General features: G+C 45.6%; 1 protein-coding gene across 3 annotated transcripts in view; it reads left to right on the forward strand.

Moving 5' to 3' along the window:
* LOC120937510 (interferon-induced, double-stranded RNA-activated protein kinase-like) overlaps positions 1-26,154 on the forward strand; it is a 349,006-nt gene that overhangs the window by 139,558 nt on the left and 183,294 nt on the right. For all 3 annotated transcript variants that reach the window (XM_040350789.1, XM_040350790.1, XM_040350791.1), the window contains one exon: positions 8,755-8,809. In XM_040350789.1, coding sequence (XP_040206723.1) covers positions 8,755-8,809 — 55 coding nt within the window. The remainder of the gene's footprint in view (positions 1-8,754; positions 8,810-26,154) is intronic.

A 26,154-nucleotide genomic window follows, 5' to 3' on the forward strand; every position in this document is an offset into this window, starting at 1 on the left:
TGAAGAAAAATGTCTGTAGCTAGGCAATCTGTCCAAACTAACAAATTAGGCACCTCCTGGAGCAGAACCCTTACCTAGTACCTCCAACGCTACCCCTGTTATAGTTTTGCAGGTCCCAGAGGTCTTCCCTCTAGAACAGGGAACTTTGGAAGAAAGTTCTAACTCTGACTCAGAATCAACTATTCCTGTTTCTCTCTAAAGTCAGAGGGATTACTGTATGCCATTTATGATACTTTGGGATTTAGGAGTGAAAGAGAATAAAGGACTCTGTCCAAGGCCTTTCCAATTCATGACACCCTAAGAGCCCTTTCACACTGGAAACGCCTATAGCGGAGCGTTAAAATAGCGGTAAAACACCGCTTTTTTTTACCACGTTTTTACAGCGTTTTCAATTCATTTCAATGGAGGGAGCGTTTTAATAGCGCTATTTTAAAAACGCACCCGTGTGAAAGGGCTCTTAAATACAAGATATTTTCCCAAAAAAATATAAAGATGATTTTCTTTTAAGGAGAAGGACACCGGCCTATGGGAGAAATGCTTCAAGCTAGATGCATCTTTAGGTAAAATGTCCAAAAAAATCTGAATTCTTTTTTGACGATTCTGGTGTTTTTGAAGGACCCAATGGATAGGAAAGCAGAGGGTTACCTTAAACGGACATGGGAGGCTTGCTCTGTAAACTTCACACCAGCACTACTTGTGTTGCAAGGACCTTGGACATCTGATTGAAACAGTTTCTCTTACTGCTGGAAAGCGAAACCCCGTGGGACGAAGTTCTCGATGCCGTCCCTAATCTTAACAAAGCGGTAGCTTACATCACAGATGCTTCAACGGAATTGGCCACCATTTAAAGATCCAAGTAAACGGGAACAAAACAAAAAATTGCAACACAATCGTGGGAGTGAGAGAAGAGGATTTCTTTTCAATCTATCCCAGTCAAAGGATAAACCCCAGTGACTTACTTTGCATGGTGGGAGGGAGACTGGGGGCCTTCCTTACACTATTGTATTCGATCACGAGCAACAAATTTATCCTGGACCTCAGACTGGGTACAGGATATAATTCAGCGACAGACCCCCAAACAGATTTTGTCTGATGATTCTTCCAAGAGATGAAACAAAATCTGCAGCTATACCGTCTCTATTACAAGGCATACTGCACCAAAAGGCAAGAAGCACAGTTTAAAGCAGGACGGCTTCTTCCACATATTTCTTTAGAAAAAAAACCTTAATTCTGAACAGTTAATGCATCTGTGAGATACAAGAATTTCAAGATGGAATCTATCTACACTGGAGATAGATGGAACTTCTATCTCCCTTGACCTGTCAGACGGGCTTTCTCCCTGGTGTGGAGTGTCATGCTCGCCCCCTCCCTTGGACTCCAGGAGCATGGCCACCACAGGTGGTCAAAGCCTTATCCAATGCAAAAGAGTTAAGAGCAGTCTTGGAAGCTCTAGTCGCATTCGATGTTCCTCTAAGGGGCAAGCATATTTTAATACCATGACAACATAACCACAGTCTGTTACATCAACAAGCCACGCTGCACAAGAGCCTCAAGACTGATGGAGATAGTGGGTGACCTTTTGGCCTGGGCAGAAGGGAACCTGGCATTTCTTTTGGCCATTAATTTAAAAGGAGAAATTCAAAGTCTGGGCGGATTGTCTGAGCAGAAGAAAAATAGCTCAGACACAATGATCCCTAAATCAAGCAATCTTTGAACATATCTGTCAAAAATGGGGGAACCCCAGAAATCAACCTTTTTGCATTCCCTGCAGGGGGACCCTGTCAGTATGGGGGTGGATGCCCCATCTAAGTATTGGGGGGGGGGGCTGCGTTATGCCTTTCCTCCTTTCTTCTTAATCCCCAAGGTAATTCAAAAGATGAAATTTTTAGCAGCAAAGGCGATCCTCGTCCCCCCCCCCCCCTACTGGCCCAGGAGGGCATGGTTCTCACTGGGCTTCTCAAACTGAATGTAGCGGTTCCCTGGAAGCTCCCTCGCTCCCCAGACCTCATCCACCAAGGAGTGTTAACGCATTCCAGCAGTGAACCAGTTTTCACTAATGCCGCGTACACACGGTCGTGTTTTGTGATGAAATAAAACAATGTTTTTCAAAACGTCATTTAAAATGATCGTGTGTGGGCTTCACATCGTTTTTTGTCTTCTAAAAAAACGACAAAAAAAAAAAAATTCGATCATGCTTCAATTTTTTATGTCGTTTTTCAAAATGTCATTTTTTGTGTCATAAAAAATTATCGTGTGTGGGCTAAAACGACGTTTTAAACCCGCGCATGCTCAGAAGCAAGTTATGAGACGGGAGCTTGAATGGAACAGAGTGCAGTCGTACGTGTTGTACATAACCGCGCTTTTCTAGAGCATTTTCAGAAAACAATGGTGTGTGGGCAACGTCGTTTTTTATGATGAAGTTAGAAAAACGTCTTTTTTTTCATGATGAAAAACGTTGTTTTATTTCATCACAAAAAACGACCGTGTGCACGCGGCATGACGGCATGGCTTCTGAGAGGGAATTACTCAAATGAAAAGGATTACCTCCATAGGGTGATTGAAACAATCCTCTGCAGTAGGAAAGATACAACCAACGTGATTTACAACAAAGTGTGGAAAAGATTCTGCAGTTGGTGAATAAAAAAATGTGATGAATATCTGGTTCAATTATTCTGACAGTTCTGGACTTTCTACAATCAGGAGCAGACCTTAATCTGCCCCCAGCACTTTAAAAGTGCATATTGTGGCCCTCTATAATTTTGTGAATATTCGTTTGGCACATCCCACCCTAATTAAAATATTTTTTTTACAGCTATAGGTCATAAGGCTGAGCCTAAAGTCTCTAGATTTCCTCCTTGGGATTTCCCAATTGTACTAAAAAGCTTCTGTAAACCTTTTTAATTTTTGGTAGTCTACTACCTGACTTCTAACACTGAAAATAGTGCTTCTAGTAACTTTTAGTTTTAGCCAGAAGAATCTGTGAGCTCCATATGCTCTCAAATGTGGAGCCTTATTGTATTATGTTTCCCGACCAAAATAGTCCTAACCTTGGATCCAGTTGTCCTTCCTATACTGGCTTCGGACTTCCACAGTTTGGAACAAATTATGATTTAGTATTTTTGAAATGAGCCCACACATGATAAAGAAGTCCAGTCTATTTGTGCTGTTTTCTGGGCCTAACAAAGGAAAGAATGCTTAAAACACTATTGCTTGGTGGATGAACCTGGCGATCTTTGAAGCTTATCACGCATCTTCTATATCACATCCTTCTAATTTAAAAGCTTACTCCACAAGAGCAATAGCGACCTCATGGGCAGGAGCTTCCCCTATCCAGATCTGTAAGGCTGCCACCTGGTCCAGCTATCAAACCTTTAAGAATTACTGTTCGGATCGGCTATCTAGCATGGATTAGTCCTTTTGGGAGGAAGGTGCTGTAGGCCGCCCCAAATCAAGTAGTGTTTTATGGTCCTCTCTTGTGGCCGTCCTGGAAGATGACTTGAGAAAACTGAGTTATTACCTGCTAACTCGCTTTCCAGGAATCTTCCAGGGTGGCGCCTATTCCCACCCTAAAATTTATGTATTGCATGTACATGTTATGGGTATACTGTGGTGCATGCCTTTTAAATAATGTGGATCATGTGTTTCCTGTGCTAGGTGGGAGGAGCCTCTCTCTCGTGGTCGTCCTGGAAAGCGAGTCAACGGGTAATGACCCTGTTTTTACAAGCATCTGCCATTTTTCTTTCCGGCCTGTAAAAGCATCTGATTGCACAGTGCATGTGTTAACAGGAATATTCGAAGAGGAGTGTTTATAGACCTGAAAGGAAAAAAAAAAAAAATATATATAATATAGAATTAGGGCACTAGTTAGTTTTCACAATCCATGACTTAACTTCACAGTTCACACAAATACGTTTTTAAATTCAAACTGTAACACTGACGTAAGTAATTTTTTCTTATTAAACTTTAAGAAAAACTTAGAAAGTTAGTGTAACGGACCTATGAACTATTCTGCCTACAGAGGACTGCATGACTTGTTACTGAGCTCAAAGGGTTAATTGTAGAGTGACTTTTTCACTGCTAAATGCTAATTGACGCTCTGTTGTGTATTACCAGTTAACAGCCTCCTGCCAGGTGTATGCTAACGTGATGATCTGTGAGTGTGTATTGTTCTAAAGGTTAATTGAATTCTATTGAGAAAGGAATGTGCCCGGCCAGGTCATGTTAAGTGGATCTCGGTGCCAGAACGTCTAGAGACTGATTGATTCAAGGAGATGTCATTATTTCAAAGTATCTGTGTGAAGGGGGGGCGGAGATTGTCATTGTTCCTGTCACAGTTGTAAGCACATATAAGCTAAGGGAAATGTCCCATTAAAACAGTCTTGTTTGACCCTTCAACACGCAGCCTCGTCTCGTTCTTGAAAGGGGGACTCTCTCTCTCTCTGGATCTCGTGGATGAGGATACCGGCTGTACTTGCATATCGCAGCTTGCCAGGGAAAAGGACGTCTCCAACGGCTGATACCCTCTCACTACTAGGGGGCAGCCGTTACATTGGTTGGCAGCAGCGGGATGGTCCTTTTATCCAAAGAGCAAGTGCTGAATGGAGTCGCAGTATGCCAGGCTGAAAAGATCCACACTAAAAGATCTATTGGAGAGTCGTGGTAGGAGCGCCAGCAACAGACCACGGAGGGAGCTGATAGCTGACCTGCTGGAGCTGGACGAAATGGATGGATCCATGGAAGGAACTGAGCTCCTTGCACCTGTCAGCGAGGAAGATGTAATTACTGGGATTGTACAGCGGAGATTATCCTTGTATCCAGAAACGTCCGTGGAACTAATCAACCAACTGTTCCGGGAAGCAAGGGAAGAGATACAAGCTAAGAGGGGACAAGAACTGGAACTGGTAATGGGCTGTCTCGCTCTTACACCTGCAGCTCCTACCCCCCCACCCGCTGCTACAGGAAAGAAAATACCGTTCACTGCATTTAAAGCTTTTGTAGAAAGTGAGGAGGAAATCAATGGATATTTGGCAGACTTTGAGAGGCAGTGCTCACTACACCAGGTACCACCAGACCAATGGGTCACTATTTTGTCGGGCAAAGCCAATGAAGCCTTTCGGGCTCTTGCTCCGGAGGATATTTTACAATACCAGCAAGTTAAAAAGGCGCTGCTAACGCGATACGCTGCAACTCCAGAAGCCTACCGTCGACGCTTCCGGGAGTCCAAGAAGAAGGCTGGGGACTCCCACATGGAATGGGCCAACCGGTTACAAAGGGTGGCATCCCTTTGGGTCCAAGGGTGCAAGGCCAACACCGGGGAGGAAGTATTGCAGCTGTTCCTAATGGAACATTTCTTCCAAGACCTGGCCGCAGACATACAAGACTGGGTACGAGTTTGCCCTCCCGCTAACTTAAACGAGGCGGCTCGGCTAGCAGATGAGTACGCGGAGACAAGGAAAGTAAGCCAGGGTACTACACGGCTGGCTCAGAAGGTAGAACCGCGTACTCCAACCGTCACACCACGCCCTCAGGGGCCTAACGACTACCCCCGGGATTCGTCTAGGGTGACGTGCCATTACTGCAGCGACACGGGACATATTGCTCGTTATTGCCCTCTGAGAGCTACAACTACCAACTGGAGACGCACAACACCCAGCACAGAGGGCACTCCATCACGTCCCTCTGCGGCTCACTGCCTGGAGACCAAGGGGGGCCCTGAGGAATGTCTGGGAATTTTGTATGAGGCAGACCCAATACAAGCTGCCTCTCCGGATAACCGTCAGCATCACCGTCAGGAGGTACGGGTGAATGGACAAGTAGCACAAGGCTTAAGAGATTCCGGGACTACTATCACTCTGATTCAAAAACATCTGGTAAAGCCAGAGAACGTGTCCACTCGCACAGTTGCCGTCCGGGTCGCAGGGGGTGCTGTATTTCGAGTACCCACCGCCCGGGTGCACTTAGACTGGGGAGCCGGGTCAGGAAAGACCACAGTTGGTATCATGGACAACCTACCTGCCGAGGTTGTGCTGGGCAACGATATTGGCCCTCTGACTTCGGCTTATTTACCTACACCTGCTGCTGCTTGTCCCGTGACCACCCGCGTTGCTGGAATCAACTCGCTTGCTGCTGAGACCCGGGTAAGACTACCGTCCCCGACATGTACTGTAAATCCGGCACAATATCAGTCTGAAATGGGAATGTGACAAGTTGGCCAGCGAGAAATCAGAGATGCAACGACACTATGTCATGTATTATGAGATGTCCCGTGGCTTGAACATTGAAATGCACAAACAGGCGGAAATTGTCAACAGATTAAATGGGATTTGCATCCAGGTGGTGCCTTATCTGTCCCAAGAGCATCAGCAACAGGTTTTGGGAGCCATTGAGAGAGCAAAGCAAGTGACTGTTCCAGAACTGAATTCTATTATTCACCGTCCCCATCAGCTACCGACCTGGTAAGCCAATGGGAATGCCGACGGACTGTCCAGGCAAACTGAACTTTTACCTTAACAGCAGACCGGACATCCCCAAGTTGACCCGAAAAGGATCAATCCGGGTCTGCCGGAGTGTTCCACAAAAGGGGAGTAGTGTAACGGACCTATGAACTATTCTGCCTACAGAGGACTGCATGACTTGTTACTGAGCTCAAAGGGTTAATTGTAGAGTGACTTTTTCACTGCTAAATGCTAATTGACGCTCTGTTGTGTATTACCAGTTAACAGCCTCCTGCCAGGTGTATGCTAACGTGATGATCTGTGAGTGTGTATTGTTCTAAAGGTTAATTGAATTCTATTGAGAAAGAAATGTGCCCGGCCAGGTCATGTTAAGTGGATCTCGGTGCCGGAACGTCTAGAGACTGATTGATTCAAGGAGATGTCATTATTTCAAAGTATCTGTGTGAAGGGGGGCGGAGATTGTCATTCTTCCTGTCACAGTTGTAAGCACATATAAGCTAAGGGAAATGTCCCATTAAAACGGTCTTGTTTGACCCTTCAACACGCAGCCTCGTCTCGTTCTTGAAAGGGGGACTCTCTCTCTGGATCTCGTGGATGGGGATACCGGCTGTACTTGCATATCGCAGCTTGTCAGGGAAAAGGACGTCTCCAACGGCTGATACCCTCTCACTACTAGGGGGTAGCCGTTACAGTTAGTTTAACTTTAATTATAAAACGTATCTAGTATATTGTCAGTCACTTTATCGTAGGCAAGTAGGCATCATTTTAGCCAATCACGCAGACATACCCGAGTGTTTACATTTTCTGGAAGCAGACATGATCGCATTTTATTGACAATATACCCTGAAGAACTGAACAGTCTTTCACACGGAACAGATGTTGCCGATACACAAAGAATTGTCTGCACAAAACTGCTTAGGACAGAAAAACGAGCCTGATGCATCCTCCTGCTCCAAAGATGCAAAGGTGCCTCAATCCAATGGGTGCAGTTTGCTCGCATTCAGCAGGGTAAGTCTCACTGTCCAGTGACGTCAAGAATTTTGATCGATCAAAAAAATTAAAGATTGATCGAGGAATTCATCTTTAATTTCCCCAGCCCTAATATATATATATATATATATATATATATATATATATATATATATATATATATATATATATATATATATATTAAAAATTTATTTTGGCCAATGGAATCCATTAACGTTAAAATGCTTCATGCGCCTAAACGTGTGTGCAATAGGTGGCTTTGGGCACTCTTTAACACAGGGTTTGACAAATTTGCTTGGAATCTAGGAGCCAGCTAAAAAAGTTAGGAGCCAGAAAACGCACCCCGTCCCGATGAGCTTGCGCGCAGAAGCGAACACATACGTGAGCAGCGCCCGCATATGTAAACGGTGTTCAAACCACACATGTGAGGTATCGCCCCGATTGGTAGAGCGAGAGCAGAAATTCTAGCCCTAGACCTCCTCTGTAACTCAAAACATGCAACCTGTAGATTTTTTAAACGTCGCCTATGAAGATTTTAAAGGGTAAAAGTTTTTCAGCATTCCACGAGCGGACGCAATTTTGAAGCGTGACATGTTGGGTATGAATTTACTCGGTGTAACATTATCTTTCATAATATTAAAAAAAAATGGGGATAACTTTACTGTTGTCTCTTTTTTTTTATTTAAATTTTTCCCAAAAAAGTGCGCTTGTAAGACCGCTGCGCAAATACGGCGTGACAGAAAGTATTGCAACGATCGCCATCTTATTCTCTAGGGTGTTAGGATAAAAAAAAAAATATTGTTTGGGGGTTCTAATTAGAGGGAAGAAGATGGCAGTGAAAAATGACATTAGAGATGCGGTTTAACTTGTAATGCTTAACTTGTAATACCAACGGCCACCACCAGATGGCGCCAGCTCACACAAGGAAGAGCTGGGGACTTCACAAGGCCGCAAAGCCGCGGCCTCAATTACCGGACATCACGGGCCCCCCGCGATCGAGCAGCGGGGGAGGTGGGGGCCTCACCTAAAACATCCTGCCCGCAGTGATGCTGGGAAAAGGCCGCGAGCGGCAGATGCCGCTCGCTGCCTTTTCCCAGGATCGCGGCGAGCTGCGGGTCCTATGGAACAAAATTTTTTTTTTTTTTTTGCCCACCTTCCAAGCCAAGTTGCCAGGACGCTATTTCTAGTCACCTTGGCGACCGGGATTTGTCGAGGGCTGCTTTAACATACATGCCAGGTTTTCTTATGTTTTAAGACTAATGCAACTTTCTAACTAGTAATGGTGGTATGCCGCCCTTTTCTTTTCTAGTGCCAACAAAATGTCTTCAAGCCTAAAGATGTCCGAAAATTTACCTTCAAAGCCAGTAAGTAGCGACTATCTGGTATTTTGCAACCTAGATGCATAGTGTGTGTGTGTGTGTGTGTGTGTGTGTACATGCAGCTCTTAATAAATAGTAATTTAATTCAAATAATACACTATATTACCAAAAGTATTGGGATGCCTGCCTTTACTCGCACATGAATTTTAATGGCACACCAGTATTAGTCCGTAGGGGTTAATACTGAGTTGGCCCACCCTTTGCAGCTATAACAACCTTAACTCTGCTGGGAAGGCTATCCATAAGGTGTAGGAGTGTGCCTATGGGAATGTTTGACCATTCTTCCAGAAGTGCATTTTTGAGGTCAGGCACTGATATTGGACAAGAAGGCCTGCCTCTCAGTCTCCACTCTAATTCATCCCAAATTTGTTCTATTGGTTTGAGGTCAGGACTTTGTGCAGGCCAGTTAAGTTCCTCCACTCTAAACTCGCTCATCCTTGTCTTGATGGACCATGTTTTGTGCATTGGTGCTTATTCATATTGGAACAGAAAGGGGTCATCCCCAAGCTGTTCCCACAAAATTGTTCAAAATGTCTTGGTATGTTGACACCTTAAGAGTTCCCTTCACTGGAACTAAGGGCCAAGCTCAACCCCACCAAATTATTCAGACCAGTGCAGAAAGCAAGGTCCAAAAAGACATGGATGAGCAAGTTTGTGGTGGAGGAACTTGACTGGCCTGTAGAGAGTCCTGACCTTGAGGTGAACACCTTTGATGACTTGGAGTAGAGCCTGTGAGCCAGGCCTTCTCATCCACATCAGTGCCTGAACTCACAGATGCGCTTCTAAAAGAATGGTCAAATATTCCCATAGACACACTCCTAAACCTTGTGGACAGCCTTCCCAGAAGAGTTGAAGCTGTTATAGCTGCAAAGGGTGGGCAAACTCAGTATTAAGCCCTACGGACTAAGACTGGTATGCCATTAAAGTTTAGGTGCGTGTAAAGGCAGGCATTCCAATAGTTACAACATGCTTTTATATAGTATTCCGAAAATGACATAACTTTTTATTCACAAAGGGGCAGATTCACGTAGGGCAGCGGCGGCATAACGTATCGTAGATACGTTACACCGCCGCAATTTTTCATCACAAGTGCCTGATTCACCAAGCACTTGCGATGAAAACTATGCCGGTGGCCTCCGGCGCAAGGCGGGCCAATTTAAATGGGCGTGTGCCATTTAAATTAGGTGCGCTCCCGCGCAGGAACTACTGCGCATGCTCCGTTTCTTAACTCACGCTGTGCTTTGCGCGCCGTGACGTCATTTTTCGAACGCGACGCGCGTAGCGTAATTCCGTATTCCCGGACGGCTTACGCAAACAACGTTATTTTTTAAATTTCGACGCGGGAACGACGGCCATACTTTAGACAGCAATACGTTTGATGACTAAAGTTAGGGCACCTAAAACGACGACTAACTTTGCGACAGGAAACTAGACTAGCGGCGACGTAGCAAACGCGAAAATCCGTCATGAATCGCCGTAACTCCTAATTTGCATACCCAACTCTGGTTTACGACGCAAACTCCCCCCAGCGGCGGCCGCGGTACTGCATCCTAAGATCCGACAGTGTAAAACAATTACACCTGTCGGATCTTATGGACATCTATGTGTAACTGATTCTATGAATCAGTCGCATAGATAGAAACAGAGATACGACGGCGTATCAGGAGATACGCCGTCGTATCTCTTTGGTGAATCTGGCCCAAAATTTTTCATGATTACAAGTTAGCAACTGCTAGATACTAAATTTGGATTTACAGTGGAGATAATGACAGCTGCAAATCAACACATCAGAGAAGAGGCTTTTGTATCCAAAGAATTGAGATGAAAAAAGATTTTGAAATGAAGAAACATTAAAAGAAAAAAATATGACACACAGGAGTCTATTAACTACTTGCCGACTGTGTCGCGTACATTTACTGCGGCAAAATGGCTCGGCTGCACATAATCTCATACCCGTACGGACTCTCGCCACCAGGGGGCATGCCCCCGCGACCATCGGATTCAACCCAGAACCGATCAATATTCAGGCCTGGACCTGCTGATCGGTTCTGCCGATTGAAATCCTCCCCTGCCTGTGTAAGTGTAAACACAGGCAGGGGAAGTGATATCATCTCCCCTCGTGGAATCCTTTTTGTTCCAGAGATAGGAGAGCGAACATCTCACAGTAAGTTGCACCAACACTACACTAACACCAGTACACGTAGATACACATTTCACCCCCGATCACCCCCCCCCACCAGTTAACCCCTTCACCCCCTGTCACTGTGTCACCCAGTGCAGTTGTCAGATTTTTAACTGATCACTGTACTGGTATCATATGTGACACTAATCAGCGTTGGGACAGTTGGTGGTAGGCCCTGATCGCTTTAGGGTACCCCCCCTAATAAAGGTTTAACCTCTTGATCACCCTGTAGCCAGTGATCACCGTATTAGTGTTACGTGTGATGCTGGTCAGTTAATTGTTTTTTTTTATAGCGTCAGGGTACCCACCGTATATTACCTAACTAAAGATATAACCCCCTGATCACCCGGCGGGTGATATCGGTTTTAGTGTTAGAGTCTGTCGCCCCAGGCAGCGTCAGATTAGTGCCAGTAGCGCTAAAACCTATGCACGCACCATAGTAGTATAGTGTCTGAACGGATCAATATCTGATCACATCCTTTCTACCGTCCCCAATAGTTGGGGTTCGCAAAAAACGCAGTGTCAGGGGGATCAGCCCAGATACCTGCTAGCACCTGCGTTTAGCCCCTTCGCTCAGCCCACCCAAGTGCAGTATCAATAGATGACTGTCACTTTGCAAATGCTGCGGTTATGTGTTTTTTGAGTCAGACCTGATCTCTGTGAACGCTAAGTTTTTTTGGTTCGCGTTTGAATCAGTCGCTGACAGTCAGGAGCTCTTTACTGTACCAGTAAATTTAGAGGCCAAAATGTCAAATCGAAGGTACAGTAGTGAAGAGGCCTGCAGGTTTCTGAGCATGACAGATAGTGAAGAGGAAATCACCTCTCTGTAAAATTCAGGCTCAGAATATGATCCTGTAGACAGCAGCGGCACCCTGACAGATGGCTCTGACGACGAAGTTATGGTCCCTGCCAAGGTAAGGCGTACCTGACCCCGTTCTGCTGCTGCTGTTGAGGTGCAAGAACCGCAGGGCTCTCGTATGGAGCAGAGAGCCAGTACTAGTGCTGCTCATCTTTCTGGTGAACTGGCAAGCACCAGCGGCCTAGTACATCCTGGTCATAGTCCAAAATTCTCCCTCTGGATCAGTTCACCCCCCCCCCCCCCCGCAGTGTCACATGACTTACCATTACAAAGAGTGGCTGAAGTTAAATACCTAGGGGTACTGGTCACAAGGAATCTTAGAGATTATGTCCCTCTGAATGTGGAACCACTATTTGCGGTGGTCAAAGCTAGAACGCAGGCGTGGGCGAAATTACCACTAGGGGTGATGGGAAGAATAAACTTGATTAAGATGATCCTATTGCCCAAAATTCTATATATGGTCTGGCATGCTCCCCTCTATATACCCCTTAAGATTTTTAAACAACTTGAAGCTATCTTAAACTCTTTTGTGTGGGGGGCAGGCAGGTATAAGCTGGCATGGCGTATACTTCAAAATCCGAACACAGAGGGGGGGTGTTATCTCCCTGATCTGCAGGATTATTACATAGCGTCGCAATTGTCACATTTCTATTATTTCAATACGTCTGAGTCGCAGAGGTATAGGTCACTAGTATGTAATAAGCCGGATAGCCCTTTCCACACTCCTATACAGGCAATCTTTAGGAGAGGTCATGGAGGATGCAGGACCGCCAGATTTGGGGCAGAAATGCTAGTACACAATCAAAAGGTATGGGACGTTGGCCTTAAAAAACAAGGAGGGAGTCACGTACATTCACATACCCCGCTGTGGAAAAATAGCTCCCTGCCAGAGTTAGATACGGTCCCTGATCCAGGGGTATGGGCTTCGTATGGGATACTGTATCTGTCTCAGGTCATGTTGGTCAGGGGCCCAAAACCATACAATAGACTCAGGGAGGAGTTTTCCCTTCCGCCGCAACTCCACTTTAGATACTTGCAACTAAGGCACGCACTTAGAGCCCAGCTGGGCTCGACCGGTATAGATGTGAGCGCCCCACAGGTGTTGGATGTGATTTTTGGGAGGGAGTCCACTGGACTCACGTCCAATTGTTACTATGTCATTAGGAGACGTAGGACCAGCAAGATAGCGCAGGCAGCCAAATTAAAGTGGGAGAGAGACGTGGGCCCCATAGATGACACGGAGTGGGAAGAGGTGCTGGAGGGGGTTAGAGCTGCGTCCCCTAAGCTGCCAGACAGGTTAACTCAACTGTACATACTACACCAGGCATACATTACACCACAGAGAGTGGCGAAATTTCGGGCCACTAGGAGCCCTAGGTGTCCCATGTGCGCAGCTGAGGAGGGGTCATTTTATCATATGATGTGGCACTGCTCGGATGTACATCCTGGTCATAGTCAAACCAGCACTGCAGTATCACGTGGTGAGTCCCTTAAATTTAGTTTAAGCTGGTGAGGCGGCTAGCACAACTAGTGTCCTGCTGCCACCAAGAAGACTAAGACAAGCCCATAGTGCTCTTCCTGCTGCATTTGCCAATTCGTATTGGGAGCCCACCACTTCTGCAGCTTCGTGTTCGTGTCAAACTCATGTTCGAATCGAACATCGTATGTTCGATCGTTCGTCGAAATACGAACGTTACCGGCCGCTCGTGCCAAATTTGAGTGGCTTGTCACGGCCCATAATTCACTGCGTCATCGCAGTGCATTGCAGGCTGATGATTGGCCAAGCATGCACTATGACCCATATGCTTGGCCAATCACAGGTTGCAAAAAACGGAGAGCCATAATTGGCCAAAGCCAGGGTGGCTTTGGCCAATTATGGCTCAGGGGGTTTAGTACACGCCCCACACTATAAAAGGCTGCCTGCAGGTCGGCCTTGTGTAGTGTGTTGCGGTGGTTGAGAGAAGACGGGGAGAGAGAGAGTGTCATTTTTTTGTAGGTAGATAGAGCAGGCAGGCTAGTCAGTTAAAGTTAGTGTGTAGAGGATATATATGCATCCCAGGTGTTGTGTTGTGTGTGTGTATATATATATATATATTTATACAGATATAGAGATAATATAAAGCAAACACTGATTAAGGACCAAAGACCATCTGCATCTAAATCCCTTGATAAATAAGGATTAGAAGTGTTTTCCATAACAGGATAAAATGTGGGATTTTTGATGATGCATGATGGAAGCGTGAAGTAAATTATATATATATATATATATATATATATATATATATATATATATATATATATATATATATATATATATATATATATATATATATATATATATGGCCTGGTTAAACCCCAATCATCTGAACCACATAGACAAAAAGCATTTTTGATTACAAAAATAAGGAAGATGTATTGTTACAAAAATAGAATATATATATTTTTATCAAATGCTAAAACCAATCATGTTAGGATAGAAAAAGTACTATGTATGCAAGTATCTGCAAGTAGTCTTCTTCGTGCCACTCGTGTTGGAGGTTCAACTAGTTTCGCCCTGTATGGGCTTCGTCAGGAACCCACGGTGGGTGGTGTTCTGTATAGGTAAGAAATTCACAATGTAATAACGTATAAACAACATTTCATATCTGGAACATGCGTGTGAATGAAAAATAGAGAGAAAAGATTTTTTTACCATAAAGGTATACAACAAAATTATCATTGACATTATTGCATTATAAACCAATGGACAAAGTCTGTGCGGTCAATATGGACCAGGAGACAACCCAATCCCCTGGATGTAAATGATGCTGACTGGCGGGATAAACCACTTCACCCCTATGGTGAGCCAACCAGGAAGCAAAAGCCCAAATGTATACCTAGTGAGAGATGGAGAAGATGGACCATGGCTGGAATCAAAAGTATTTAACTTGAACCAAGTTTTGCAGAACTATGACTAACAGTGCGCATATAGCACCTGTATTGTAAGGTTGAGCATCAATATTGACTTACTGGTACTAATTAATGGATGTGGAACACAGAGGGTGGACCTGTCAGGTAATCAGGAACATTCCAAAATGTTATCGTTGTGAAATGTGCACTTCAGTCGGAGACTGGTCTGTCCTTACTGCAAAGCAGAGAGAGAAAGGACAGAAAAGGAGAAGGGAAACAAAGAAAAAAAGAAGAAAAAAAAAAAAGAGAAATGGGAAAAGAAAAAATGTGTATAAATATATACTCACATAAAGACAACTTACTGGAAAGTGCCAGGGTGTGCTTACAAAAAGTGCACAGATATGCGCATAGCTAAATTGGAAAAAAATTCCATCAGGTAAAAAAGTTTTTTTTTTTTTTTAAACAGGTTTATTTTTACCTAGTTTATATAGCCACAGAGCTTGCTTGAAGGCTTAGCCAGCCGCAGCGCTGATGTACAAGATATGTCTAGAAGCTAGATTAGAAAATATAGAAGATAAGTGCACATCAAAAAATAAAGAACAAAATTAGCCATCAAAGGCTCAGTTTGTAAAAGTGTTGGAAAATGTATACCTGTGTCCACGGAGAGAAAAGACTCCTGCTAGCTCAACCAGAGCTCACGCTGATCATGTCCGCTACTGAGCATCTGATATACCCCTCTCTGTCAGGCTAACACCACACCCCACCTGTGTGTTGGGCGGTGTGCCTGACAGCAATGGGCGGGGATATGTGGCGTGCGTCAAAGGGGTATCCCCCATCCGCTCCGCCTGTACTGCGCATGCGTGGTGACGCATATGACGCGCAGACAGGCGGCGTCAGACGGGGAGGAGCCAGGGATGCCCCAGAGGGGAGGTGCCCATGGCTCCACCAATGACCAGAGTCACGGGGCGGACCTGGACTGGCATCCGTGCCTCCGCTCGGGTTCAGCGCTGCTGGAAACGGCGCCGGTCCAGGCCCCCAACCGCCCAAATAGACTACACAGGATGTGGACTGTATGTCCAAGGTGGGGTCACCAATAGGTGCAAGGACAGGGATCCAACCCGGCACATGGGCTCCCGGTGTTACCACCACTCAGCATGCCAGGCATAGAGGGCTGTCACCGCAACCACAGACCGCACGACTTGTCCATTAAAAAAGCACACATTACAAGCAATAGTTGGAGAGGCATTGGAAAGCAGGCTACTGCCCAACTCTGCTGAAATTATAGTCCTGTGATGGACCATGGATACTGAATACTCAAAGGAGAGTATAAGTGAAAATAATAAATAACAATATCCATAATAACAAATAAAGTAATGGCACACTGGGAGCATGCTGCCAAGAAGCTCATGAAAGTGTTATAACACTAATTCAGGCGTGTTGACAGCACTACACTCAAAGGTGTCATCAATACTGTTATATCATTGCCAATAGGGCTAATACTCGATTCTCTGGAAACTGTCCATGATAGTAACAAAGGACTGGGGAAAGAGAATAGTGGTCATGCAGGGACAGCAGATTACGGAATGGAATGAAGGACTGTAAAGGGAACCGAGGTGTGAAACCACCAGTTGTGGTTCAACCTAACAGGGGAAGCCAGTTTAGCACCCGATACACAGAAGACAAAAACAAGGTCAAATCCAAAAATCTGTGGAGCCGAAAACCATCTTCAAAAGTGCATACAGATAGTCAGATGTCCAAACCGAGACCACTGTGCGCAAACCGTAAGTATCTTATTATGCTAGTCTGATGACACCCGTATTGTGATTGCAAAAAACCTGCACACATATGAAAGTCAGAGCAGAAATATGCTACCCTGACACAGTCAACAGCATTCGTCTCATAGGTTAGTGGAACTAAAGAAAGGGCTTATAGCTGATGTTTTCGTTTAAGCCAGGATGTTGAATGGCTCTTAACGTATAGATCCATTTCGCCTCAATTTGTAAGAGACGTTTGTCTGCATCGCCTTCTCTTTCATTTAGAGGGATGTGCGCTAAGGCATAGAATCCCAGCATCGCACGGTTGTGATTGTGAAACAACCCGATGTGTCGACTGATGGGTGTCTCCATCCATTTTTTAGAGACAGCTAATACGTGATCCCTTATTCTGCAAAAGAAGTTACGTTTCGTTTTGCCTACGTAAAAGGCCCCACAGTTACATTTCATTAAATATATTACTCCAACTGTCTGGCACGTCACATGAAATTTAGGTGATGGTGTTTCTCCGTTGGGAAGGGTAATGCTAGTACCTTTCAGGATATAGCGGCAAAAGTTACATTTGCCGCATGGAAATGTTCCTGTCTGTGTGGGTTTAGGGATTGTTTGTATCGTGTAGTGACTTGACATTGCTTTGTCCCTGATGGATGGGGATCGCTTAAAAGTAATTTCCGGTGATGCATTTATAAACTTATTTATTTTATCGTCCGAGGTGAGTAAATACCCAAATTTATTGTAAATTTTGCGAATCGACCCATGTTGGCGATTGAACCGGGTAATGATTCTGGTAGTGTTCGTTTTAGCCTCGGTTTTAGGTTTATAGATGAGTTTATTTCTAGTGCATTAACTTTTTGTTATAAGCTCTGCGCAGACAGGTCTTGGTGTATCCTCTGTCTTTCAATCGCGCATACAGTTGTGCTGCCTCTCATTTTTATAGTCATCTTCATGAGAACAGTTGCGTCTCAATCTCAAGTACTGACTGTAGGGTATGCTATTGATTAACGGTTACGGGTGTGAGCTAGTAGCGTGCAACAGGCTGTTGCCTGCCGTGGGCTTCCTAAACAGCGTAGAACTGACAGAACCCCCACCGTCTATGTACAGTTCAACATCAAGGAATGTGATACGCTGCTGGCTATAATTGTACGTGAACTTTAAATTGTATTGATTAGTCTGTACTCCATCCAAAAACATTAGCAAATCCTCTCTTGATCCTGCCCATACCATAAAAACATCATCGATATAGCGGTGCCATGTGAGCACGCTATCCGATAGACCGTCAGTGGAGTCCTCGCTGAAGAGGTCACGCTCCCACCCCCCAGGTACAGGTTGGCAAAAACATATACAGTCAGAGGGCTTGATGACAAGGGTATCATACCCCCACCTGGTCGCCCTATTGTATCGGGCTGTGGTTCATTAACGGAAAACATAAGTAGAATTATAGACGAATATCTCTATCCACATGTACAAAGTCTATTTTCCCATGTCAAGGACACAATAGAGCTGTTGAAAATCATCGACGGGCTCAGTATCCCGCCTAATGTGTGGTTGGTAGCTATAGACATTGAAGCCTTATACAACTCTCTCCCCCACGACTTCGGCACGCAGGTGGTGAGGAGCTTTCTTAATGAACGTGACAAAAACACATCCAAATACAACAATTTCATCATTGAAATGCTTGTGTTTATCCTTATGAACAATATCTTTTTGTTCAAACGCTCCCACTACCTCCAGGTGCAGGATGTGGCTATGGGGGCGGGCTGTGCCCCCTCATATGCCAACCTGTAACTGGGGGGGTGGGAGCGTGACCTCTTCAGCGAGGACTCCACTGACGGTCTATCGGATAGCATGCTTACGTGGCACCGCTATATCGATTACTTTTTCATGGTATGGGCAGGATCAAGAGAGGATTTGCTAATGTTTTTGGATGGAGTACAGACTAATCAATACAATTTTTAAAGTTCACGTACAATTATAGCCAGCAGCGTATCGCATTCCTTGATGTTGAACTGTACATAGACGGTGGGGGTTCTGTCAGTTCTACGCTGTTTAGGAAGCCCACGGCAGGCAACAGCCTGTTGCACGCTACTAGCTCACACCCGTAACCGTTAATCAATAGCATACCCTACAGTCAGTACTTGAGTTTGAGATGCAACTGTTCTCATGAAGATGACTATAAACGAGAGGCAGCACAACTGTATGCGCGATTGAAAGACAGAGGATACACCAAGACCTGTCTGCGCAGAGCTTATAACAAAAAGTTAATGCACTAGAAAGAAACTCATCTATAAATCTAAAACCGAGGCTAAAACGAACACTACCAGAATCATTACCCGGTTCAATGGTGCAGTGAGTAGCACTTTCGCCTAGCAGCAAAAGGGTCGCTGGTTCGAATCCCGACCACGACACCAACTGCTTGGAGTTTGCATGTTCTCCCTGTGCCTGCGTGGGTTTCCTCCGGGTACTCCGGTTTCCTCCCACACTCCAAAGACATGCTGGTAGGTAAATTGGATCCTGTCCAAAAAAATTGGCCCAGTATATATATGTATGACTGTGTGTCCCAAGCGTGTCAAGATCCTACGGGGTAAAATGACCGCACCAGCCAAGCAGACACTGGCTGGAAAAAGCGCCCAGAGGCGATTCAGTTCGCATGTGTAGCGCTATACAAGTCATTCATTCAATCGCCAACATGGGTCGATTCGCAAAATTTACAATACATTTTGGTATTTACTCACCTCGGACGATAAAATAAATAAGTTTATAAATGCATCACCGGAAATTACTTTTAAGTGATCCCCATCCATCAGGGACAAAGCAGTGTCAAGTCACTACGCGATACAAACGATCCCTAAACCCACACAGACAGGAACATTTCCATGCGGCAAATGTAACTTTTGCCGCTATATCCTGAAAGGTACTAGCATTACCCTTCCCAACGGAGAAACACTATCACCTAAATTTCATGTGACGTGCCAGACAGTTGGAGTAATATATTTAATGAAATGTAACTGTGGGGCCTTTTACGTAGGCAAAACGAAGCATTACTTCTTCTTTTGCAGAATAAGGGATCACGTATTAGCGGTCTCTAAAAAACTGATGGAGACACCCATCAGTCGACACATCGGGTTGTTTCACAATCGCAACCGTGCGATGCTGGGATTCTATGCCTTAGCGCACATCTCTCTAAATCGGGGATATGCAATTAGCGGACCTCCAGATGTTGCAAAACTACAATTCCCATCATGCCTCTGCCTTTGGGTGTCATGCTTGTGGCTGTCAGAGTCTTGCTATGCCTCATGGGACTTGTGGTCCGCTAATTGCATATCCCTGCTCTAAATGAAAGAGGAGGCGATGCAGACAAACGTCTCTTACAAATCGAGGCGAAATGGATCTATACGTTAAGAGCCATTCAACATCCTGGCTTAAAAGAAAACATCAGCTATAAGCCCTTTCTTTAGTTCCACTAACCTATGAGACGAATGCTGTTGACTGTGTCAGGGTAGCATATTTCTGCTCTGACTTTCATATGTGTGCAGGTTTTTTGCAATCACAATACGGGTGTCATCAGACTAGCATAATAAGATACTTACGGTTTGCGCACAGTGGTCTCGGTTTAGACATCTGACTGTCTGTATGCACTTTTGAAGATTGTTTTCGGCTCCTCAGATTTTTGGATTTGACCTTGTTTTTGTCTTCTGTGTATCGGGTGCTAAACTGGCTTCCCCTGTTATGCCACGTACACACCATCACTTAATGTGATGGAAAAAAAACGAAATTTTTAAAAACGTCAATTTAAATGACCGTGTGTGGGGGAAAACGTTGTTTTATGTCTTGTGAAAAAAGGACAAAAAAAATTGAAGCATGCTTCAATTTTATGTGTCGTTTTTCAAAACGTCGTTTTTTGTTTCACAGAAATTGACCGTGTGTAGCAAAAAACAACGTTTAAAACACCGTTTTTAAACCCGCGCATGCCCAGAAGCTAGTTATGAAGCGAGCTTCAATGGAAAAAAGTGGTGAACGTAACCTCGCTTTGCTAGAGCATTGTGAAAAAACGATGGTGTGTAGGCAACGTCGTTTTTGAAAATTTAAGTTTCAAAAACGTTGTTTTTTCCTTCACAGAAAATGTCGTTTTTTTCCATCACATAAAGTGATGGTGTGTACGCGGCATTAGATTGAACCACAACTGGTGGTTTCACACCTCGGTTCCCTTTACAGTCCTTCATTCCATTCCGTAATCTGCCGTCCCTGCATGACCACTATTCTCTTTCGCCAGTCCTTTGTTACTATCATGTTTCCAGAGAATCGAGTATTAGCCCTATTGGCAATGATAAAACAGTATTGATGACACCTTTGAGTGTAGTGCTGTCAACACGCCTGAATTAGTGTTATAACACTTTCATGAGCTTCTTGGCAGCATGCTCCCAGTGTGCCATTACTTTACTTTATTTGTTATTATGGTTATTGTTATTTATTATTTTCACTTATACTCTCCTTTGAGTATTCAGTATCCATGGTCCATTACAGGACTATAATTTCAGCAGAGTTGGGCAGTAGCCTGCTTTCCAATGCCTCTCCAACTATTGCTTGTAATGTGTGCTTTTTTAATGGACAAGTCGTGCGGTCTGTGGTTGCGGTGACAGCCCTCTATGCCTGGCATGCTGAGTGGTGGTAACACCGGGAGCCCATGTGCCGGGTTGGATCCCTGTCCTTGCACCTATTGGTGACCCCACCTTGGACATACAGTCCACATCCTGTGTAGCCTATTTGGGCGGTTGGGGGCCTGGACCGGCGCTGTTTTCAGCAGCACTGAACCCGAGTGGAGTCACGGATGCCAGCCCAGGTCCGCCCCGAGACTCTGGTTATTGGTGGAGCCATGGGCACCTCCCCTCTGGGACGTTCCTGGCTCCTCCCGTCTGACGCCGCCTGTCTGCGCGTCATATGCGTCACCACGCATGCGCAGTACGGGCGGCGCGGACGGGGGATACCCCTATGACGCACGCCACATATCCCCGCCCATTGCTGTCAGGCACACCGCCCGACACACAGGTGGGGCGGTGTTAGCCTGACAGAGAGGGGTATATCAGATGCTCAGCAGCTGACATAATCAGCGTGAGCTCTGGTTGAGCTAGCAGGAGTCTTTTCTCTCTCTGGACACAGCTTGACACAGGTATACGTTTTCCAACACTTTTACAAACTGGCTCTTTATTTTTTGATGTGCACTTATCTTCTATATTTTCTAATCTAGCTTCTAGACATATCTGGTACATCAGCGCTGTGGCTGGCTAAGCCTGTGGCTATGTAAACTAGGTAAAAATAAACCTTTAAAAAAAATCCAATTTAGCTATGCGCATATTTGTGCACTTTTTGTAAGCACACCCTGGCACTTTCCAGTAGGTTGTGCATACTTTATGTGAGTATATATAAAGTGGTTTATCCCGCCAGTCGGGATCATTTACATCCAGGGGATTGTCTCCCTACGGTCGCATTCTCTCGGGCTCCCGCCCCACTCATCGCAGGTATGGGTTGTCCCCTGGTCCATATTTACCGCACAGACTTTGTCCATTGGTTTATAATGCAATAATGTCAATGATTTTGTTGTATACCTTTCATGGTAAAAAATCTTTTTTATCTCTCTCTATTTTTCATTCACATGCAATGTTCCAGATATGAAATGTTTATACATTATTACATTGTGAATTTCTTACCTATATAGAACACCACCCACCGTGGGTTCCTGACGAAGCCCATACAGGGCGAAACTAGTTCAACCTCCAAAACGAGTGGCACGAAGAAGACTACTTGCAGATACTTGCATACATAGTACTTTTTCTATCCTAACATGATTGGTTTTAGCATTTGTTAAAATTATATATATTCTATTTTTGTAACAAATCTTTCTTATTTTTTTGAATCAAAAATGCTTTCCGTCTATGTGGTTGATGATTGGGGTTTGACCAGGCCCATATATATATATATATATATATATATATATATATATATATATATACATATATATATATATATATATATATATATATATATATATATATATATATATATATATATATATATATATATATATATATATATATGTGTATATATATATATTTTTTATATAATATATGTGGCAAACCCAGCCACTTCTGGAACGCTGGATGTTACATGTCAAAGGGTTGTCTGTATTATATGCTATGTATTCTGCTGGGTCTTATGTGGGCATGGTAATTCGTATGCTAGCAGCCGTAAGCCACTAGCATTCAAGTACTTTGTTTTGTGTTGCCCAATCGGTGTTCGGCTGTTTTAAACCGAACTCTCAACACATAACCCCAGACCCCAGCTATCAACCGACTGTTCCCTCGTGCAGCAATGCCTGATGGGAGAATTATCAAAAATGTGTAATTCCCCATGTGGTCTTCACTGTATTACCCCTGCTAAATCTGTTTGGCTGATCGGAAACCCCTTGCATGGGGAATTATATTAATCTTGAAGCCTGTGAATAAAAAGTCAGTTGACTCCCAGAGCTGTGTTTTCGTCCGGTTACTGGGGGGGATTTGGGACATTGCCTTACTTTTCAGCGCTGACTGTGGTTTTACCCTGGTTACCAGCGGAGATCGTGGATTTTTAATACTGTACTCCGCTACAATTGGTGGCAAGCGACGGGATCCAACCTTACAGCCGAAAGGTGCAATGTGAACTACCGATGTAAATGGAGACGGATTATTCTACGCTAAATCGGCAGACATTAAAGGAACTGCTAGAAGCCAGGGGTAAGGTAGCCAGCAACAAATCCAAAGCTGTACTAACTGCCGAGCTGATGGAGGGAGACAGAGCCCGCAGCGCTACACCACCAGCACCCATGGAAGAAACTTTCTACCAGAGAGAAATGAGGACCAGGCTGGAATTTTTGCCACAGCCTATATCAGATGCCATGCTGCACATGGTAATGGCGAATGTACAGGAGTACGTGATGGCACACAGTCTGCAGCATACACCGTCTCGAGCAGAATCCACTACTGGGTCACTCTACAACCAGGTAAAACCCAAAATTCCCTATCATGCCTTTAAAATGTTTTGCGAGGAGAAGGATGAGATTGATGGGTATTTACAGGATTTTGAGAGACTGTGATTTACATGACTTGGAACGGACGATATGGGTCCCATTGCTAGCAGGCAAGCTGGCAGGTTGGGCAGCAGAAGCATATCGCGCTGTACCCAGTGAGGACAGCAAGGATTATGATAAAGTGAAGCGAGCGATATTAGAGAGATACGCCATTACTCCAGAGGCATACCGGCGCAAGTTTAGAAACCTGCGCAAACCAGAGAAAGATTCACATGCTGAATGGGCACACAAGCTGGACCAAGCTTCCCAAGGGTGGATACAAGCCAGCCAAGCCACTACTATGGAAGAATTGCAACAGTTAATGCTGTTGGAGCAATTCTTCAACGGTTTGTCCCCAGAGGCACAAGAATGGGTGCGAGACAGGAAACCTCTCACCCTAACTGAAGCGGCTCAATTAGCGGATCAGCATTTTGATGCGAGGAGACATCATGGGCCCCTAACCAAGAGTTATCCTCGACCCGCGGGACCACCCAGTACTCTACCACCCCCCGCTCTCACAGCCTCCCCTTTTTATCAATCCCAAGGGACTTTACCACCACCCTCCAGATATAACGGACGTGCCAACATCCAATGCCACACCTGCAAACAGTGTGGACATATGGCACGCGAGTGCACCCAAAACCGGGGCAGACCCGCCTGGAACCAAGGCCGACTGAACCCGGCACCAAGGGCTGCTGCCCATCATTATCAACGGGAGCCGGCCGCTCAAGAGATGTTGAGCATTCCAGCGGAAGAACCCCTGGGAATCTTGCATGAGGTGATGACAGTCCGAGCCACGGATAACCGGCAGCATCATCGACAGCTGGTGATCTTGGAGGGGAAAGAAGTCCAGGGGCTTCGGGATTCAGGAGCTACTTTAACCTTGATAGCACCCCATTTGGTCCCTGACTCGGCACACACTGGCGGATCCGTGGCAGTACGAGTGGCAGGGGGAGCAGTGTACCGACTACCCACTGCCAAAGTACATTTGGATTGGGGTGTGGGAGGGGGGACGGTAGAAGTGGGCCTCATGCAAAATTTACCAGCAGATGTTGTTCTGGGAAATGACTTGGGCCAGATGACCTCTGCTTCTGTACCCCAGGCTCCATACCAGGAAGCCCATCCAGTGACCACACGGCAACAGGCTCGCACCACGGTTCCACCGACACACTCTGAGGCCTAGTACACACGAGAGGATTTATCCGCGGATACGGTCCAACGGACCGTTTCCGCGGATAAATCCTCTAGAGGATTTGCGAGGATTTGGATCCGATGGAGTGTACTCGCCATCGGATCGAAATCGGCGCCGAAATCCCCTCGCGATGACGTGTGGCGCCGTCGCCGCGATGATGACGCGGCGACGTGCACGACGCTGTCATATAAGGAATTCCACGCATGCGTCGAATCATTACGACGCATGCGGGGGATCCCTTCGGACGGATTGATCCGGTGAGTCTGTACAGACCAGCGGATCAATCTGTTGGGATGGATTCAAGCGGATAGATTTGAAAGCATGTCTTCAAATTTCTATCCGCTTGAAATCCATCCCAGGGGATAAAAATCCGCGGAAACAGATCTGCTGGATTGTACACACCAGGGGATCTATCCGCTGGAGCCGGTCCGCGGATCAATTCCAGCGGATGGATCCTCTCGTGTGTACGGGGCCTGAGGCTCCGGTAAGAGACCATGACCCCCACACGACACGTATGTCCTGGGATACCCCGACTAAGTTTGAGGCCGAGGTGAGGTCAGACCCCACGCTACAGGGACAGGGTACACGCTGACCAGGCTGGGCTAGAGGGGGAGCGGTACACCTGGGAGAAAGGGCTACTTTACCGCATTGCTGAAAGAGGAGTGGGAGGGTCGACCACAGTAACGACTAAACAGTTAGTGGTTCCCCAGAAGTATAGGCGAGAACTGCTTCGGATTGCCCACGACATTCCCCTGTCTGGGCATCTGGGGATGACACGTACCCGATACAGGTTGACCCACGCTTTCTTCTGGCCAGGGATCTCTAAGGATGTGAGGCAATACTGCACCTCCTGTGACATTTGCCAGCGAGTAGGCAAGCGAGGTGACCGCCACAAAGCCAAGTTATGTCCTCTTCCCTGCTGCAGGCCATCTGGCAAGGCCCATACCAGGTGATGGAACAGCGATGTGACACCACCTATGTGATTGGCCCCTGCTCAGGGGTAGGAGAGACGCATGCTCCATGTGAATATGCTCAAACCATACCATGAGAGGATAGAGGACGTGGCCGCCATATGCGCTTACGCCTCGGAGGATCAGGAGAATCTGCCACTACCTGACCTCTTAGAACAGGAGGGACAGATGGAGCCCTCCATGGGGGTTCAGCTGGGGGAGCGGCTAAGTCCTCAGGAGCGTGCCTAGGTACAAGAGCTGATTGTAGCTAAAGGGGCTACCTTCTCCAATTTACCTGGGTACACTCCGCTGGCCACTCACCGAGTCAAGACCCCGGGACAGCTACCTATGCGGCAAACCCCATATCGTGTCCCTGAAGCAGTCAGGACG

Source organism: Rana temporaria, chromosome 4 (assembly GCF_905171775.1).
Source record: "Rana temporaria chromosome 4, aRanTem1.1, whole genome shotgun sequence".
In the NCBI taxonomy this organism is placed as follows: Eukaryota; Metazoa; Chordata; class Amphibia; order Anura; family Ranidae; genus Rana; species Rana temporaria.